Here is a 20,102-nt window from a genome sequence, read left to right as displayed (position 1 = left end):
AAAAAAAAAAAAAAAAAAAAAAAAAAATCCCAAATGGGGAGAGGTGAGGTGGGGTCTGTCATGCCAAGGAGTTGGTCTTTATATTACCTACCTCCCATCTCTTTCCTCAATCATTTGAACGTTTGATAATTTGAATGTTTGATCCTCATGATCAAACATTCCCCTGTTACCCTATAGACCCCTTCATGCTCCCCCAACCCCTCCCCACATCCTCTCCGATATCCACCAGCTCTAGCCCCCAGGGTAAAAACATCCATCTGTCTCCACCATCAAGTGAAAGCAAATAGTGACTTCCTTGCCTCAGCCATTGCTGAGCCAGTTGCAAGGCAAGCAGGAAACCCCACCCAAGCCCCACCTAACCCCTGGCCTCCTTTTCATCCAAGCCGGTGCCCACTGATCCCGTGTCTGCCTGCCTGTTATCCACTCCAGCTCCTGGTCCCTCTATCCTGGGTACCGCGGAACTGCTTGGGAGTAGCAGGCTAAGAAGTTCCTGTGCCCCTCCTGCGGCAAGGCTGTGGGAGAGCACAGGAGGATGGGGGCGCCGGCTGGAGTAAGCCATAGCCAGGGCAGGAAGGAGCCCTACACAGATCTCCCTCAGCTGTGAACTCCACAATGACCCACCTCACAGTCAACAACACCAATGGACACTCATTTCTCTGCTCCTGTTATTACTAGGCACCCATTTCTCTCCACCCAAGGCTTTGTTCACCATCCTCAATTATTCATGTATTATTTTTTTGAGATGGAGTCCAGACTGGAGTGCAGTAGCACAATCTCGGCTCACTGTAGCCTCCGCCTCCCGGGTTCAAGCGATTCCCCTGCCTCAGTCTCCTGAGTAGCTGGGATTACAGGCATGTGCCACCACGCCTGGCTACTTTTTGTATTTTTAGTAGAGATGGGGTTTCACCATGTTTGCCAGCCTGGTCTCAAACTCTTGACCTCAGGTGATCTGCCCGCTTTGGCTTCCCAAAATGCTGGGATAACAGATGTGAGCCACTGCGCCCAGCCAGTACCCCCAATTATTTCAGTATTCATGGTCCGTAGGAAGGTATATATATGTTTTGTTGATGTTGTTGTTGTTTATGTTTTGCTTTGTTTTTTGTATTTTTAGTAGAGATGGGATTTTGCCATGTTGGCCAGGCTGGTCTCAAACTCCTGACCTCAGGTGATCCTCCTGCCTTGGCCTCCCAAAGTGCTGGGATTACAGCTGTAAGCCACCATGCTGGGCCATGAATACATATGTTTTATTGAGTTCTTTTTTTCTTCTTTTTTTTTTTTTGAGATAGGGTCTCACACTGTTGCCCAGGCTAGATTGCAGTGGCACCATCTGCTCACTGCAACCTCGACCTCCCAGGCTCAAGCGATCCTTGTACCTCAGCCTCCACAGTAGCTGGGACTACAGGCGTGCACCACCATACCCAGCTAATTTTTATATTTTTTTGTAGAGACAGGGTTTGGCCATGTTGCCCAGGCTTCTTGTTTTTCAATGAATGTATTTACAGCTATACATTTTTCCTTCTAGGACTGCTTTCTCTGCATTCCATACATTTTGATATGTTGGATTTTCATATTTGTCTCAAGGTTGTTTTTCTTTTTTATTTTATTTATTTTTATTTTTATTTTTTTTGAGACAGTTTTGCTCTTGTTGCTCAGTCTGGAATATAATGGCGTGGTCTCAGCTCACTGCAACCTCTGCCTCCCGGGTTCAAGCAATTCTCCTGCCTCAGCCTCCTGAGTAGCTGGGATTACAGGTGCCCGCCACCACAGAGGGCTAATTTTTGTATCTTTAGTAGAGACGGGGTTTCACCACCATGTTGGCCAGGCTGGTCTCAAACTCCTGACCTCAGGTGATCGGCCTCCCAAAGTGCCGGGATTACAGGTATGAGCCAATGTGCCCGGCCTCAGTAGGCTCAAGCAATCCTCCTATCTCAACTTCCCGAGTATGTGGGACTATAGGTATGGGCCACCATCCCCGGCTAATTTTTTAAAAAAATTTTTGTACAGACAAGGTCTTACTATGTTGCCTGAGCTCTTGAATTCCTGAGCTCAAGTGATCCTCTCGCCTCAGCCTCCCAAAGTGCTGGGATTACAGGCATGGGCCACTGTTCCCAGCAAAGGTTTAAATGATACCAATTTAACTTCAATAGCATAGAAATATTCTATTCTATTAATTGAGAACTAGTCTTGCTATGTTGCCCAAGCTTAGATTTGAACTCCTGGGCTCAAGTAATCCTCCTTTTTCAGCCTCCCGAGTAGTTGAGACTACATGCATGTGCCATTATGCCTGGCTATAGTATAAACATACTCTATTTCCTTTTTTCTTTTTCTTTCTGTTTTTTGTTTTTTTTTTTTTTTTTTTTTTTGAGACGGAGTCTTGCTCTGTCACCCAGGCTGGAGTGCAGTGGCATGATCTTGGCTCACTGCAACCTCTGCCTCCTGGATTCAAGCCATTCTCATGCCTCAGCTCCTGAGTAGCTGGAATTACAGGCATGTGTCACTATGCCCAGCTACTTTTTGTATTTTTAGTAGAGACAGTTTCACTATGTTGGCCAGGCTGGCCTCGAACTCCTGACCTCAGGTGATCCACCTACCTAGGTCTCCCAAAGTGTTGGGATTACAGGCGTGAGCCACGGCACCCAGCCTCAAATCTTATGTCTGTATATTAACATTTGTATGGAAATGTTTTTCTGTTCAGCACCTGTTTATGCCTATACAGACAATCTTCACTTTTCCCCACACTGCGATCAATGATCACTCTTCTTTGGTGTCAGCATCTCCCTGGAAGGCCACCCTTGTACTTTGTGTTTTAATAAACTATTTTCTTGTTTTTTTTTTTTTTTTTTTTTTTTTTGAGACGGAGTCTCGCTCTGTCACCCAGGCTGGAGGGCAGTGGCGTGGTCTCAGCTCACTGCAACCTCCGCCTCCCAGGTTCACCCCATTCTCCTGCCTCAGCCTCCCCAGCAGCTGGGACTACAGGCGCATGCCGCCACGCCCGGCTAATTTTTTTGTATTTTTAGTAGAGACGGGGTTTCACCGTATTAGCCAGGATGGTCTCGATCTCCTGACCTCGTGATCCGCCCGTCTCGGCCTCCCAAAGTGCTGGGATTACAGGCTTGAGCCACCGCGCCCGGCCTATTTTCTTGTTTTTTTAGATGGAGTCTTGCTCTGTCACCCAGGCTGGAGTGCAGTGGCGTGATCTCGGCTCACGGCAAGCTCCGCCTCCCAGGTTCACCCCATTCTCCTGCCTCAGCCTCCCCAGCAGCTGGGACTACAGGCGCATTCCGCCATGCTCAGCTAATTTTTTTGTATTTAGTTAGAGACGGGTTTTCACCATGTTAGCCAGGATTGGTCTCGGATCTCCTGACCTGTGATCTGCCTGCCTCAGTCTCCCCAAAGTGCTGGGGATTACAGGCATGAGCCACCTCGCCCTGCCTTTTTTTTTTTTTTTTAAGACAAGGCCTCACTCTGTCACCCAGGTTGGAGTGCAGTGGTGCCATCATTAGGTTACTGCTCACTTCCTGAGATCAAGTGATCCTCCTGTCTAGCCCTCCCGAGTAGCTGGGACTACAGGTGCACGCCATCAGCACCAGCTTATTAAAAAACAATATATTTTTTTGAGAGACAGGCTCTCACTACATGGTCCAGGCTGGTCTCGAAACTCCTGGTTCAAGCTTTCTTCCTCCAGCCTTGGCCTCCAAAGTGCTGGGATTATAGGTATGAGCCACTGTGCCTGCCTTGAATAAACTATTTTAACTGGATCTTCAGCTTTTGATTATTATTATTATTTTTTTTTTTTTTGAGGCGGAGTCTCGCTCTGTCGCCCAGACTGGGAGTGCAGGTGGCCGGATCTGTCAGCTCACTGCAAGCTCCGCCTCCCGGATTTATGGCCATTCTCCTGCCTTAGCCTCCCGGGAGCTGGGACTACAGGCGCACGCCACCTCGCCCGGCTAGTTTTTGTATTTTTTTTAGGTAGAGACGGGGTTTCACCATGTTAGCCAGGATGGTCTCGATCTCCTGGACCTGTGGATCCGCCCGTCTCGGCCTCCCCAAAGTGGCTGGGAATTACAGGGCTTGAGCCACCGCGCCCGGCCTGATTATTTTCTGATAAAGGGAAAAAAAATAAAAGGCATCAGCTCTTTGTATCCCCCTGGAAGTCAGGAGGTTTAGGGGCCTTCTAACAATGAGGGAAGATTGTGGCAATAATGGACACCCACCTCTTCGCACCTCTCTGATCAGCAGCAGCAATAAGGAACCATAGCACTGCTTCTCAATATTTGAAAGGACAGGGTTCCTTTTTTGCCCACCCTGCGGGCCCCAGAAACTATGCATGCAAAGGTGGCTGTGGGGACTCAGCTGCATGGCATGGAGCTGAAAGCATGGAATGGGTTACTACTACTGAAACTAAGAGTTGAAATGGACTGAAACTAACCCACGACTTATGACCTATTTTTTTTCCTCTGGAAATTGCAAGGGTTTTGATAGACTCCACGTTCCAAAATAGCTTACCTCAGTTAGATCCCTGCTGGCGCAATATTTTCTAGGTGAGAAGACAGATTTCTTTCTTTCCTTCCCCCTCCCTCCCCTTTTTTTTCTTTTCTTATTTCTGATGGAGTTTTCGTCTGTTGCCCAGACAGGAAGTGCAAATGTGCCATTTTGGCTCACTGCAACCTCTGCTTCCCGAGTTCAAGCGATCTCCTGCCTTAGCGTCCCAAGTAGCTAGGATTACAGCATGTGGCCACCATGCTTGGCTAATTTTGATATTTTTAGTAGAGGACAGGTTTCACCACGTTGGTGAGCTGGTCTCAAAACTCCCGACCTCAGGTGATCCATCTGCCTTTCAGCCTCCCAAAGTGCTGGATTACAGCGTGTGAGCCACTGCCACCCAGCCTTAACCTGCCTTTTTATACTTATACATTACTTTTGGGGTCTCCATCTACATCACTTTCCTCAGAGAGTATCCTTCCTCTCACCTCAGTTACTTCTATTTTTATTTCCACGTTATAGAGTTTTCTCAGGACCGGAGGGTATGGGAGGAAGCCTTGGCAGGCCTCATCCCCAAATTCCCCGTTTTCCCCGAACATTCAGCCCTCCTCCTCTTCTTGTCCTCCCTGGCCTAGCCTGGGCTCCCTCCTGTTTGAAGCAAGGCGAATTGCTCCATTTCCACAGTGAGTGTGCAGTTCCCGCACATACTGGTGGCTTTGTGTCCAGAAGGAGTTAAGAAGGAAGGGAGCCCAGGAAGTGCCGGAAGACGACAGTGGCCTACTCGGCAAGCTAGAAGCAAGCCTCTGCATTAAATGCAAATATTGGCCTGGCGGTGGCTCACATCTGTAATCCCAGCACTTGGGGAGGGCTGGGCGGGGGAAGATCACTTGAGCCCAGGAATTCAAGACAGCCTGGTCAACATAGTGAACCCCATCTACCCACCCCTGCGGCACACCACACACCACGCCACCAACAAAAATAAAATTAGCAGAGTGTGGTGGGGCGTGCCTTTGGTCCCGGTGGCTAGGAAGGCTGAGGCAGGGAGGATCGCTGAGCCGGGAGGTTGGGCTGGAGTGAGCGAGATCATGCCCACGGCAGTCCAGCCTGGGTGGACAGAAGCAAGACCTGAAAGAAAAAAAAAAAAAAAGAAGGGACGGAGGGAGACAGGGAGGGAGGGGAGGGAGGGAGGGAGGAAGGGACGGGGAAAGGAAGGCAGGAAGGCAGGAAACAAACCAAAACAAGGCCAGGCGCGGTGGCTCAGGCCTGTAATCCCAGCACTTTGGGAGGCCGAGGCGGGCGTATCACTTGAGGTCAGGAGTTGGAGACCAGCCTGGGTAACATGGCGAAACCCCATCTCTACTAAAAATACAAAAAATATATAAATTAGCCGGGCGTGGTGGCGGGGTGCCTGCAATCCAGCTATTCTGGAGGCTGAGGCACGAGAATTGCTTGAACCCGGGAGGCAGAGATTGCAGTGAGCTGAGATCGCACCAATGCACTACAGCCTGGGCGACAAGAGCAAAACTCCGTCTCAAAAAAAAAAAAGAAAAAAACAACAAAACAAACAAACTCTCAAATATCCCTCGGGCTGGGTGTAGGGAGGAAACTCGGCCTGAGAAGGGCAGTGGCTAGAGCCAGTCAACACTGCTCCGCGCAGCCACGTTTCCATGGCTTCGTACGTCACTCAGGCCTTAGGGGGCGGGTCATGGAGCCCTATCCAATCAGGGGCGCTGGGGCGGGGCCCTGCCAACTGTCCATTCAGATGCGCCTGAGAGAGGAGGGCAGGGCCTGCGCCTCCCCACGGAGCCTTTGTTTCTGGCGTCAGCCCCCGCCCGGGCTCGCTTCTCCCTTTCTCCGAGAGGCCCAAGGTGTCTCCGCCGCAGCCTCTGGCGCACCGTGACCTGTACAGGTCGCGGGAGTCGTAGGGAAGGCGCTGGGACACCTGGAAGCCGAGAAATGGTGCGTGTGAGGGGCTAGGCGTCCCCAGACCGGGGGGGAGGGGCTGGTTGGAACCGGCCGGAACCGGCTGTGGAGGGACCCAGGCCTCCCTGCGGGACTCCGGGGTCTGGGACCCGAGTTCCCTGGCGCACCTGGGCTCCCGGTCCCCTCGGCCGCAAGGTGGGGCTGGCCAAGAGCTGGGACCCCGGGCGTCCTGTCCCGTCCCTGCGCGACGCCTGCGGCCCTGCAGCCCCGCGTCTCCCCAGATGGTGCGGGGGCCGCGGGAGGGTCATGGGGGGAATCCCGCCTCGGGTGTGGGGTTCGTGTGGCAGGAGCTGCGGTCTGTGGCCGCCCCCCCGTCCCTCCTTTCTCCCTTTACAAATTAAGAGTTTATTTGAGCAAACAGCGGTTCATCGGTGGAGAAGCTCTCGGTCGTGGTTTGTCGCTTGGTGATCCTTTGGAGGGGATGGAAGGAAGGGCTGTAAGGTGCAGGAGGAAGCGAACCAAACTCAGTACTTGGTTGGTGACAGTTATGTAGTCGCCTTATTTGCTCTACCAGTTGGACATTTTCTGCTTATATAGTCAGAGGTGGATTGGTGGTTGTGGTTTATTAACCCTGAATTTCATTTCCCTATAAACTGCTAATTTATAAGAATTTCATTTGAGACTGGAGCGTGGTGGCTCACACCTGTAATCTGAGCGCTTTTGGAGGCCAAGACAGGAGGATTGCTTGGGCCCAGGAATTGAAGACCACCCTCGCAATATAGCGAGACCCCATCTCTATTAAATTTTTTTAAATGAACATATTCAGACTGAGACCAAAAAACTACTAAAATTTTTAAAAATATAAAATCAAATAAAAGAATTTCATTTGATTTAGATTTTTGTTTCCTTGGGTAGGAAACCAGGACACCACAGCCACAGCCTTCTAATTGCCTCCTAATTATTTTAACACTCCCCAGGGGGACAGGGTCCCAAATCCTTGACCTTGTTCCCCTAGCCTGACTCCTTTAGGGCTTGTAAATAATTCTTGATACCACTTCTTTCACCATATTCCCAAAAGCTAACTCCAGTCACGACATGGTCAATTCTTTGTCCTTTATTGCACATTTCAAACTAATTAATTTGTATTATTTTTTTCGAGGAGCAATTGATTGGCCTTTTAAAAATATTCGTTTTCTGTTTCTGAACATTTCACAGGAGAGGAAAGCAGAGAATACATGTATGAGACCCTGCTGTAAGAAAACCTTTGTGCCTCTTCTCCTTTTCTCTCTCCTAGGCACAGGGATGTTCTCAGAATGTCTTTTGGTTGGCCTGGTGCCATGGCTCACGTCTGTAATCCCAACACTTTGGGAGGCCAAGGTGGGAGAATCACCTGAGGCCAGGAGTTTGAGACCAGCCTGAGCAACATAGTGAGACCTGGACCCTAAAATAAAAAACAAAAAACAAAAAACAGTGTCTTGGGTTGGGGTTCCCCTTTGGAAACTTTAAACTGTGATGTGTCTTCAGAGCATCCTCCTTTCCTGGTCCTGGGCTTCAGGGCTGTTTGGGCTGACACAGGATGCCCACAGAAGCCAGATGTCTTCAAGGGTCTAGTGAATATCAGCCTGCTGAGTCTCCTCCCACTGGACAGCCTGAAGTATGGGTTGGGGCCTCTTAGTGGAGGAGCTGGGTGTCCTGGGGTCGGAGGAGTCTCCTGATCTCCCATCTCTCTCAAAGCTCACCCCTGGGACACTCAGCTTTTTCTTCCCCTAATTCCAGATTCCATTCCTTGTGGGACACATTGGTGTCCAGCCAAATGGACGATGGTATTGAGGGGAAAACCAGATAGGATTCTTGCCCTCTGGATTCTTTTAGACTAGGGAAGTGAGGAAACTTATCCCAAGGACAGGAAAACCCGTCCCATTGAGGTGATCCAAGAACCTGAGAAGCAAAATGTACTTTCGGCAGACGGGGGACACAATGCAATGTCTCCTGGAAGGGTGCTCACTGAGCCCTTCAGTGAGCAGGTTAGGGGGTGGGCGATATCCCAGGTAGTAGAATGACCTGACCTAGGCCAGGCGCAGTGGCTCACGCCTGTAATCCCAGCACTTTGGGAGGCTGCAGTGGGCGGATCACTTGAGGCCTTGAGTTCGAGACCAGCCTGGCCAACATGGCGAAACCCTGTCTGCTAAAAATACAAAAATTAGCTGGGTGTGGTGGCGGCTGCTTCTAATCTCAGCTACTGGGGAGACTGAGGCATGAGAATCACTTGAACCGGGGAGGCAGAGGCTGCAGTGAGCCGAGATCATGTCACTGCACCCCAGCCTGGGTGACACACTGAGACTCCTTCTCAAAAAAAAAAAGAATGACCTGAAACTTGAGTCAGATATACCTCTGTTCCAGGTTAGCACAGTGCCTTCCTGGGTTTGTCTCCTGCAAAAGATTTGTTCACTTATTGCAGTTTTAGTTTAGTTTTTTTTTTTTAAGTAACTATAAATGTATTTCATCTGTAGAGCTTGAAATATAAGACAGTTTCCCAAAGAGGCAAGAAGGAAGTGGGTTTCAGAAAACATTAAATATCTAGTCTTATCTTTGTTAAAAATTACTACTTACGGCCGGGCGTGGTGGCTCATGCGTGTAATCCCAGCACTTTGGGAGACCGAGGCGGGCAGATCATGAGGTCAGGAGATCGAGACCATTCTGGCTAACACGGTAAAATCCTGTCTCTACTAAAAATACAAAAACATTAGCCGGGCGTGGTGGCGGACGCCTGTAGTCCCAGCTACTTGGGAGGCTGAGGCAGGAGAATAGCGTGAACCTAGGAGGTGGAGCTTGCAGTGAGCCGAGATCGCGACACTGCACTCCGGCCTGGATGACAGAGCAAGACTCCGTCTCAAAAAAAAAAAAAAAGAAAAGAAAACAAAGAAAACAAAGAAGCTAAACTGGAAAGCAAAGGCGAAGAGCCATGGTCTGTTCCACAATCAGCTTGTGCAAAGGTACACACATGCAGGATAGATTCCACAGCCATTCTGAGATTTACCTTCTTAACCAGATAACCAACGAAAGGGCCAATATATGTTATGATTCTGGATTCAAGCAAAAGTTAAAAACCATCTTCAGTCTAATTAGAAATGTAGTGATTACTTAAATCTCTACTATCTAATTTCCATCTTTAAGGGTGCCTGACAGTGACACCTGGTTGAACAGCCAAGAAAACAAGTGCTGGAGTTCACTGAGGGGCTCAGACACTGGGGTGATGGCCTCACAGTAATCTTCATTATAGTTCCAGGGCAAATTTACTTTCTCTGAAATTTTGAGCGAGACACTAAAACTGTCACCTCTGGTAATGTGGCAAATACTGAATGTACTGAATAGACTTGGAGTCTAGTTAAGGGGACTTCCAGGCAGAGTATTGAAAATGCTATGTAGCTTCTGCTCATTGTCAATGACCAGTGCCAGTGAAGAGCATTGAAGAAAATAACACATTGTGTAGTTTTCCAATAGAATTTGCAGGACATTTTAAAGCGCCCACGGCAGTCTTTCCAGTTAGCAAACTGAACTTAAAGCTTGGAAACAGCCTGGGGCAAAGGTTAAAATTAATCCACGGCTATGACTATACAAGCCTTTATCCAGATTTTACAAAGATCCAAGGCCGTTCCACGAAGATACTTTCAGGAAGCCAGAGGCCTTGCAAATGTATGACAGCTGTGTCTGGCAGGCCCTCTCTGGTAAACAATAGGGATTCTAAAAATCTGAAGGATACTGTGCTAAAAACACATCAGAAATAGTGAAGGTAGAGAAGGACATACCCAAAATAAATGTGTGGGTGTGGCTTTTTCTAATGGAGTGAATTATTGTTACATAAGAAATCTATAAAGTTTTAGAAATTTTACCAGGTTAGATTAAAAGGGACAGAGAAAAGCCCAACTGAAATGAATATCGGGACCTCTAAATTTTTATGAGCAGGAAGCAGGCTGAAAATACTGCAGCTGTGAACATGGGTTATTATGAGAAAGAAAGCATGTCTCAGAGGGTGAAACAAAGGATTAGAACACAGACCCTGCAGTCACAGGGTTCTACCCTGGGTGCAATATGGGGCCCTAAACGGAGATAATTGACCAGTGTCCTGCTGGGTTTAATATTGCTGTAGGCCAGGGACTGCCATGTATGGCCTGTTTCCTCTCTTTGAATTGAATTGGATATTGCTGTCATATAAAAGCATGCCTAGCCCTCCATTTTGTGTTGGGTATATGGAAAGCAAATAACTTGTCTTTTTGGTTAATAGGTCTTTAAGCCAAGAGAAGACATACCTGAGCAATTGAACCAGAAGGGATGAGCCCCACCTGGATCTGATGCAGATTAAAATATCTTGGACCTTGGGCCTGAGCTTGGAATGGAATAAGACCTTGAGGATCTTCGTGGCGAGTGAGTATGTTTTGCAAAAAGGAGAAATGGAAATAATTTGTGCTCAAAAATTGGACTATGGCAGCTTGAGGTCAGTGAAGACATCACTACACAAGCTTTGGTACTCTTGCCATTAAGACATAAAGACAGTCTTCTTTCCCTTTAAATCAAGACAGGCTTGGACTGCTTTGACCAATAGAGTATGCCACAAGTGTCCCACGGAATGGGACAGAAGTGGCCTCATGGACTTTTGAGCCTAGGTCATAAAACACCATGAAGCTTATGCCATGTTCCATGGNAAAAAAAAAAAAAAAAAAAAAAAAAATAGAGACAGGATGTTGTGTTGCCCAGGCTGGTCTCTAACTCCTGGCCTCAAGCAGTCTTACCACCTTAGCCTCCCAAAGTGCCAGGATTACGGCGGGCGGGACTGGGGGGCGTACCGCCACACCAACCAGGACTTTAGAAGACTTTCTTCCAAAGGAGAATTGAAAGGGAAGAAGGCACCAAGTATAAAATCTGCAAGTGGCCTGGCACAGTGGCTCACCCCTGTAATCCCAACACTTTGAGAGGACGAGGCGGGCGGATCACGAGGTCAGGAGACCGAGACCATCCTGGCTAACACAATGAAACCCCGTCTCTACTAAAAATACAAAAAAATTAGCCGGGTGTAGCGGCCGGTGCCGGTAGTGCCAGCTACTCTGGGACTGAGGCTGAGGCAGAAGAATGGCGTGAACCCAGGAGGCGGAGCTTGCAGTCAGCCAAGATCGCGCCACTGCACTCCAGCCTGGGCGACAGAGCGAGACTCCGTCTCAAAAAAAAAAAAAATCTGCAAGCATCTCAGCCTGGGCTCAGTGGCTCACGCCTGTAATCCCAGCACTTTGGGAGGCCAAGGCTGGCGGATCACAAGGTCAGGAGTATGAGACCAGCCTGACCAACATGATGAAACCCTGTCTCTATTAAAAATACAAAAATTAGCCAGGTGTGTTGGCGCATGCCTGTAATCTCAGCTACTCAGGAGGCTGAGGCAGGAGAATGGCTTGAACCCGGGAGGCGGAGGTTGCAGTGAACCAAGATTACGCCACTGCACTCTAGCCTGGGCGATGGACAGAGCGAGACGCTGTCTCAAAATAAATAAATAAATAAAAATAAATAAATCTGCAAGCATCTCCAAGTTTAGACAGAAAAGAATTTTCTTTCATAGGAAGGAACAAATGATGAGAAAGAAGGTGGGAGGTGGAAGGCAGGATGCAGGGTGCACAGTCCCACCTAGATCTTGAAGGCAGTCTGTTCTTAGGAGGGTCATCAGAGGGATTGTATATAGGCTCAGGCTGAGAGCAGGTCAAAGTTCAGGGGCGGGAGGAAGGAGAGAAACTTAACCAAAGTTTGGTTAACAGGTACTTTGTTCTGACTGATCACTGAAGACAAAGCTATTCAGCTAATCAATTATGAGGAAAAGAAAGGGAATTTCTAGTCTGTGTGTGGCTTTGCCATGGGTAAAAAAGAAGTGTCATCTAAGTCATAATGAGAAGAGTGTTTCTTTGTGTAAGCTACTCCTGCAGAATACAAAAGATGGGGGAATTTCTTTAACCATAGCTATTTCCAGGATTACCTACCTACCCAATTTTCCGCCACCATTTTCCCTTACATCCTTCCCTTCCGTTTGGCCATTTCTGATTTCTATGCAGTTGCTGAGAAGTATGGGTGATCCCTGGGGCTTGTGACTGGCATCTGCAGTGGGGCAGTGTTATCGTCTGGGCCCTGAACCTATGGGGTCCCTGTTAACTCTGGGTAGTGTCAGAATTGATTTGTTGAATGCTTTGTTGGTGTTGGAGAATTGGAGATTTAGTTGGTGTTCAGCAAACACCACACATTTGGTGTCAAAAATGGCATATGAAAAAAGACACTACAGATCAGAACCTTCACCTGACTGGGTAAGTGTTGGCTGTGAGAAGCGAGACCCTGGAGGAGGGAGCATTTCCACACTGGGGAGAGGACAGTAGGGTGTGTGAAACACCGATGGACTCACCACCCAGGTTCATAAATGGGTGTTGGGCATTTCTGGTATGTCCTGATCTCATCTCCCTTCTGTACTCCCAGGTGACCAGGTCCTCATTTTTAAAAGGCGGTTCTTAATAGTTTTACCATCTATTTATCATTAGGCTGAATTTTGCTTGGCTTTTCCTCTCTTGAGTTTTTAGTAAGTTATTACCATTAATATTATGACAAAAAGGGTTTTTTGTGGTTTCTTTGCCTGTTTGTTGCATGCATACTGGTTTCTGCATTTAGTTTGGGGGTTAGGATTTCAGCCAATGAAATTTAATTTTGGGCAGGGGATGGTGGTAGAATACAAACATTCAGTCTGTTAACAACCCTAACTGTATCTGTATTTTGTACAACATCTTGGCTAGGCTTAGCCTTTTTTTTTTTTTTGAGTCTCACTCTGTAGCCCAGGCTGGAGTGCAGTGGTGCTCTTGGCTCACTGCAACCTCCGCCTCCGGGCTGAAGCGATTCTCCCACCTCAGCCTCCCAACCAGCTAGGACTACAGGTGCACAGTATCACACCAGCTAATTTTTGTATTTTTTTTTTTTTTTTTTTTTGTAGAGATGGGGTTTTGCCATGCTGTCCAAGCTGGTCTTAAACTCCTGGGCTCAAGCAATTCACCCGGCTCTGCCTCCCACAGTGTTGGGGTTATAGGTGTGAGCCACTATGCCTGGCCTTATTTTTGTCTGTTTTTTGTGCAAGTAATATCATCCTGTATGTTATATTGTATGCCATCTATCTATTTCACATAGCCATGAATCTTCCATGAAATGGTATTTTATTCACTATTTTACTTAATAAACTTTATTATTTAGACCAGTTGCAGTTTGACAGAAAAATTGAACAGATAATATGTAGCGTTTCCATATTCTCCTCCACAGGTCATTGTTTTCCCCTACTTTTTTTTTTTTCTTTTCTTTTTTTTTTAAGAGACAAAGTCTTGCTCTGTCACCCAGGCTTGAGTGCAGTGGTGCAATCACTGCTCACTGTGGGCTAGACCTCCAGGGCTCAAGTGATCCTGCCACCTCAGCCTCCCAAGTAGCTGGGACCACAGGTGTGCACCACCACACCTGGCTAATTTTTTTTTTTTTTGTAGATGGGGTCTTACTATGTTGTCCAGGCTGATCTCTAATTCCCGGGCTTAGTGATTCTCCCACCTTGGCCTCCCAAAGTACATAAATATGGTATCATTTATCATATATATCATACAATTGATGAATCAATATATCATATATGATGATGATCAGAATTGGTGAGCCAATATGTTACTAACTAAAGTTCAGACTTCATCAAAATTGGTAATTTTTGTTCTTCAAAGGACACCAAGAACTTGAACAGATAATTCACGAAGTGGAAGAACAACTTGCAAATCCTGTATCTGGTGGGGAATCGTATTCAGAAGCAGCCTGAGTCTCAGTCCCTCCATCACACTCCATCAGGTTGGGGGCTGAATTGGCAGCCAGGACTCCCAGGTATCCTGTCCCATCACTGTAGGAGGCAGTCTACCTCCTGGACCTCTCTGGACAGTTGTGCACCTGCAATCCTGGATCTCACCCCGATCATGGGGTGACAACAGGGAGTGGCCATCCAGAGAGAAATCTGAGCCTGGTGTTTTGGGTTTGTGGGTGGGAGGTACTCTCAGGACAACCTCCCCCTCCATGGAGTCAGACTTGGGTGGGCCCGGCAGAATGGCATGTGTGGTTCCCAGCTCCTTCATCCCCAGTGGGAGGGAGCCTGTCATCCCCTATGCATTCCAGATATATGAAGCAGGGTCTCAAGTTTACAGCCTTGTTCCCTGTTAAAGAGAGATTGCACTGGAAACTTGTTAGGAATGTCAAGGAAGAGTTTATTCAGCACAATTGCAGTGAGTCATGACAGCTGTAATAGGGGAGGGAGATTGAACTCAACCTTGAATGCAGCAAGAATATTACTGGATTTATAGCCAATGGACAAGGTGAGGGAGAGAATGGAACCTGGTTGGGTCTCATAGGTGGTGGAAAAAGAACTTGATTGGATATTAAGGTAGGAGGAGTCTCTATAAACTACTTTAGATGGATTCTTGCTGAAACCGACTTCTGCAGGCCAGTGCCAAGGCCTAGTCAAAAAGAGGGCTCTGAGGAGCTTGACTCAAGTTTGGTGAAGGAAGGAGTACTTGAGACCTCTTCAGCCTAGTTTTTCTTTTCTTGTTTTTTTTGAGATGGAATCTTGCTCTGTCGCCCAGGCTGGAGTGCAGTGGTGCGATCACGGCTCTCTGCAACCTCCACCTCCCAGGTTCAAGCAGTTCTCTGCCTCAGCCTCCCAAATAGCTGGGATTACAGGCACCCACCACCACGCCTGGCTGATTTTTTTGTATTTTTAGTAGAGACAAGGTTTCACCATCTTGGCCAGGGTGGTCTTGAACTCCTGACCTCGTGAGCCACTGCATCTGGCCTCTTCAGCCTAGTTTTTCCCAGGGCTCTGTATTAGTCTGTTTTCATGCTGCTAATAAAGACATACCCAAGAGTGGCTAATTTATAAAGGAAAGAGGTTTCATTGACAGGTCAGTATGGCTGGGGAGGCCTCAGGAAACTTAAAATTATGGTGGAAGGGGAAGCAAATATGTCCTTCTTCACATGGCAGCAGCAAGGAGAAGTGCAGAGTAAAGGTTGGGGAAGCCTATTATAAAACCAGATCTCATGAGAACTCACTGTTACGAGAACAACATGGAGGTAACCACCCCAATGATTAAATTATCTCCCACTTGCTCCCTCCCATGACACGCAGGGATTAGGGGAACTATAAGAGGACATTTGGGTGGGGACACAGCCAAATCATATCATTCCACCCCCAGCCCCTCCCAAATCTCGTCCTCACATTACAAAACAATCATGCCCTCCCAACGGTCCCCCAAAGTCTTAAATCATTGCAACCATTAGCTCAAAAGTACAAGTCCAAACTCATCTGAGACAAGGCAAGTCCCTTCTGCCTATGAGCCTGTAAAATCAAAAACAAGTTAGTTACTTCCTAGATACAGTCAGGGTACAGGCATTGGGTAAATACACCCATTCCAAATGGGAGAAATTGGCCAAAATAAAGGGGTAGAGGCCCTATGCAAGTCTAAAATCCAGTAGGGCAGTAATTAAATCTTAAAGCTTTGAAATAATATCCTTTGACTCCATGTCTCACATCCAGGTCACGCTGATGCAAGAGGTGGGCTCCTTCAACCTTGGGCACCTCTGCCCCTGTGGCTTTGCAAAGTACAACCCCCCACTCCTTGCTGCTTTCACGGCTGGCATTGAGTGTCTGTGACTTTTCCAGGTGCACGGTGCAAGCTCTCAATGGATCGACCATTCTGGGGTCTGGAGGACGGATGGTGGCCCTCTCCTCACAGCTCTACTAGGCAGTGCCACAGTGGGGACTCTGTGTCCCGGGCTCCAACTCCCATATTTCTCTTCTGCACTGCCCTAGCAGAGGTTCTCCATGAGGGCTCTGCCCCTGCAGCACAGCTCTGCCTGGACATCCAGGCATTTCTACACATCCTCTGAGATCTAGGCAGAGGTTCCCAAACCTCAGTTCTTGCCTTCTGTGCACCCACAGGACCAACACCACATGGAAGCTGCAGAGGCTTGGGGCTTGCACCCTCTGAAGCCATGACCTGAATTGTACTTTGCCTCCTTTTAGCAATGACTGGAGTGGCTGGGCACAGGGCACCAAGTGCCTATGGTGCATATAGCAAGGGACCCTGAACCAGGCCCAGGAAACCAACCATTTTTTCCTCTTAGGATTCTGGGCCTGTGAAGGGAGGGGCTGCCATGAAGGTCTCTGATGTGTCCTGGAGACATTTTCTCCATTGTCTTGGCAATTAACATTTGGCTCTTCATTGCTTATGCAAATTTCTGTAGCTGGCTTGAATTTCTCCCCAGAAAATGGGTTTTTCTTTTCTTTGTTTTTTTTTTTTTGAAACAGAGTTTTGCTCTTGTTGCCCAGGCTGGAGTGCAATGGCGCGATCTTGGCTCGCTACAGCCTCCACCTCCTGGGATCAAGCGATTCTCCTGCCTCAGCCTCCCGAGTAGCTGGGATTACAGGCATGTGCCACCACAGCCAGCTAATTCTGTATATTTAGTAGAGAAGAGGTTTCTCCATGTTGGTCAGGCTGCTCCCAAACTCCGGATCTCAGGTGATCCGCCTGCCTAGGCCTCCCAAAGTGCTGGATTACAGGCATGAGCCACCACGCCCGGCTGGGTTTTTCTTTTCTGTTCCATTGTCAGGCTGCAATTTTTCCAAACTTTAATGTTCTGTCACCTCTTGAATGCTTTGCCGCTTAGCAGTTTCTTCCTCCAGGTACTGTAAGTCATCTCTCACAAGTTCAGAGTTCCACAGATCTCTAGGGCAGGGGCAAAATGCCGCCAGCCTCTGCTAAAACATAACAAGAGTCACCTTTGCTTCCAGTTGCCGACAAGTTTCTCATCTCCATCTGAGACCACCTCAGCCTGGACTTTATTGTCCATATCACTGTCAGCATTTTGGTCAGAGCTATTCAAGAAGTCTTTAGGAAGTTGAGACTTTCCCACATCTTCCTGTCTCTTGAGCCCTCCAAGTCTCTAGGACATTCCAAACTTTCCCACATTTTCCTGTCTTCTTCTGAGCCCTCTAAACTGTTCCAACCCCTCCCTGCCTGTTCCCCAGTTCCAAAGTTGCTTCCACATTTTCAGGTATCTTTATGGGAGCGTACCCCACTACCCAGTACCAATTTACTGTATTAGTCCATTTTCACACTGCAAATAAATACATACCTAAGGCTGGATAATTTATAAAGGAAAAAGGTTTAATTGACGTACAGTTTAGCATGGCTGGGAAGGCCTCAGAAAACTTAATCATGATGGAAGGGAAAGCAAACGTGTCCTTCACATGGTGGTAGCAAGGAGAAGTGCAGAGCGAAGAGGGGGAAAAGCCACTTATGAAACCATCAGATCTTGTGAGAACTCACTATCATGAGAACAGCATGGAGGTAACTGCCCCCATGATTAAATTACCTCTTACTGGGTCCCTTCCACAACATGTGGGGATTATGGGAACTACAATTTAAGATGAGATTTGGGTGGGGACACAGCCAAACCATATCAGGCTCAAAATAAGTTCCTAAGTTTCTGGTTTCCCTTGCCACAATCCCAAATGTCAACTTCCCCTCTCCAATTGACATGATCTTCAGTTATGTCTCCCCTATGCTAGATTTGAAGCAGTTGTAATATTTTAGTTGTTTATAATTTTCCATAGAATAATAAATAGCCATTTTAAAGATTTTCTGTCAGTGTATATTTTACATGAGACAAAAGCTATTCAAGTGGTGAGTAACTATTTGAAATTACATTGTGTAAAATGTGTGTCCCTAATGATCTGTGGTGTTAAGCATCTTTGTATGTGCTTATTGGCCATTTGTGTATATCCTGGATAAATGTCCATTCAAGTTCTTTGCCCATTCATTATTTATTTATATTTTCACTTTTTTTTTTTTTTATAAGAGCTGTGATGCTCAGGCTGGATTTGAACTCCTGGGCTTGAGATCCTTCTGCCTCAGGCTCCTGAGTAGCTGGGATTACAGGTGTGTTCCAGCATGCCCAGCCAATTTTGCCCATTTTCTAATCAATGTGTTTTTTGCTGGTTTGTTACAACAGCTTTTTTTTTTTTTTTTTTTTTTTGAGACAGGGTCTTGCTTCGCTGCCCAGGCTGGAGTGCAGTGGTGCCATCTCGGCGCACTGCAGTCTCCGCCTCCTGAGTTCAAGCCATCCTCCTGCCTCAGCCTTCTGAGTAGCTGAGTCTAGAGGGCATGCCACCATGCTCAGCTCATATTTGTATTTTTTGTAGAGACAGGGTTTTGCCATGTTGTCCAGGCTGGTCTTGAACTCTTGAGCTCAAGCTGTCTGCCCACCTCAGCCTCCCAAAATGCTGGGATTATAGACATGAGCCACCATATCCAACGATTTGTTATTATTAATTGTGGTTATAAAAATAATTAAAAATCTACCATCTTAAGCATTTTTGTGTACAGCTTAGTAGTGTTAACTGTTCTCACCTTGTGCAACCAAACTCCAACAATTTTTCCCATTCTCTCAAATTTATTTTTTCTTTCTTCAAGGTGGTTAATTTTATCTTCAAGTTAGCTGATTCTTATTTTGCTTGCTTGAATTTGCCGTTGAACACCTATAGGGAAATTTTCATTTTAGTTGTGCTTTGCATCTTCCAGATCCATACTTTCAGTGTAGCCTTTTAAAAAATAATTTATGTGTGTGTGTATATATATGTGTGTGTGTGTGTATATATATATGTATATATATATATTTTTTTTCTCCCCCCAAGACTGAGTCTTGTCCTGTCACCCAGAGCTGGAGTGCAATGGTATGATCTCAGCTCACTGCAACCTCCGCCTCCTGGGTTCAAGCAGTCCTCCTGCCTCAGCCTCCCAAGTAGCTGGGATTACAGGCGCCTACCACCATGCCTGGCTAATTTTTTTGTATTTTTAGTAGAGACGGGGTTTCACCATGTTAGCCAGACTGGCCTTGAACTCCTGACCTTGTGATCCACCCACCTTGGTCTCCCAAACTGCTGGAACTGCAGGCATGAGCCACTGTACCTGTAATTTTTTGTTGATATTATTGTATGCATCCTTTTCCTAGTTTTCTTTATTTCTTTCTCCATGGTTGTCTTTACTACTTTGAGCATAGTTAAGGCAGTTGCTTAAAGTCTTTGTCTAGTGAATTCAATAACGGGATTCTCAGAGATGGTTTATCTCAATTTTTTCCCATTGATGAACCATATTTTTCTGTCTTCTTTGTGATTTTGTTTTTGTTGAAAAGTGGGATTTGAATTTTTTTCTTTCTTTTTTTTTTTTTTTTTTGAGACGGAATCTCGTTCTGTTGCCCAGGCTGGAGTGCAGTGGCACAATCTCAGCCTCCGCCTCCCGGGTTCAAGCAATTCTTTTGAATTCTTTTGTATTATTTTTGAATTCAATTCTTTTGAATTCTTTTGAACCCAGAAAAGGTCTTTTCTGGAAATGCGTTCTTTCCTGGGCATGAAGGGAGCATTCTCAATTCCCCAGCATACCTGGGTTTTTTGAGTATCCTGATTTCTGAAAGAAATTTTTCTCCTCGACTTTTCTTCCCAGGCTTTAGATGGTCTATCATATGTCTCAGCCATAATCTGTTGGCCCAGGTAGCTTCAGGGTTTTTGTTTAGTTTATGACATTTCAAGCAATTACTGCCAATTTTTTTTTTTTTTTTTT

The 20,102-nt window shown here is 46.8% G+C and overlaps 1 protein-coding gene across 1 annotated transcript in view; it reads left to right on the top strand.

The window, feature by feature from the left end:
- LOC108527902 (zinc finger protein 669-like) overlaps nt 1-20,102 on the top strand; it is a 29,025-nt gene that overhangs the window by 2,774 nt on the left and 6,149 nt on the right. Inside the window, exon 2 of the mRNA XM_017869417.1 lies at nt 6,208-6,441. Coding sequence (XP_017724906.1) covers nt 6,208-6,441 — 234 coding nt within the window. The remainder of the gene's footprint in view (nt 1-6,207; nt 6,442-20,102) is intronic.

The sequence above is a fragment of the Rhinopithecus bieti genome, unplaced genomic scaffold, assembly GCF_001698545.2.
Source record: "Rhinopithecus bieti isolate Rb0 unplaced genomic scaffold, ASM169854v2 scaffold_5025, whole genome shotgun sequence".
Lineage (NCBI taxonomy): Eukaryota > Metazoa > Chordata > Mammalia > Primates > Cercopithecidae > Rhinopithecus > Rhinopithecus bieti.
The sequence above is the reverse complement of the archived record's forward strand: the minus strand, read 5'-3'. Positions and strand labels throughout refer to the sequence as shown.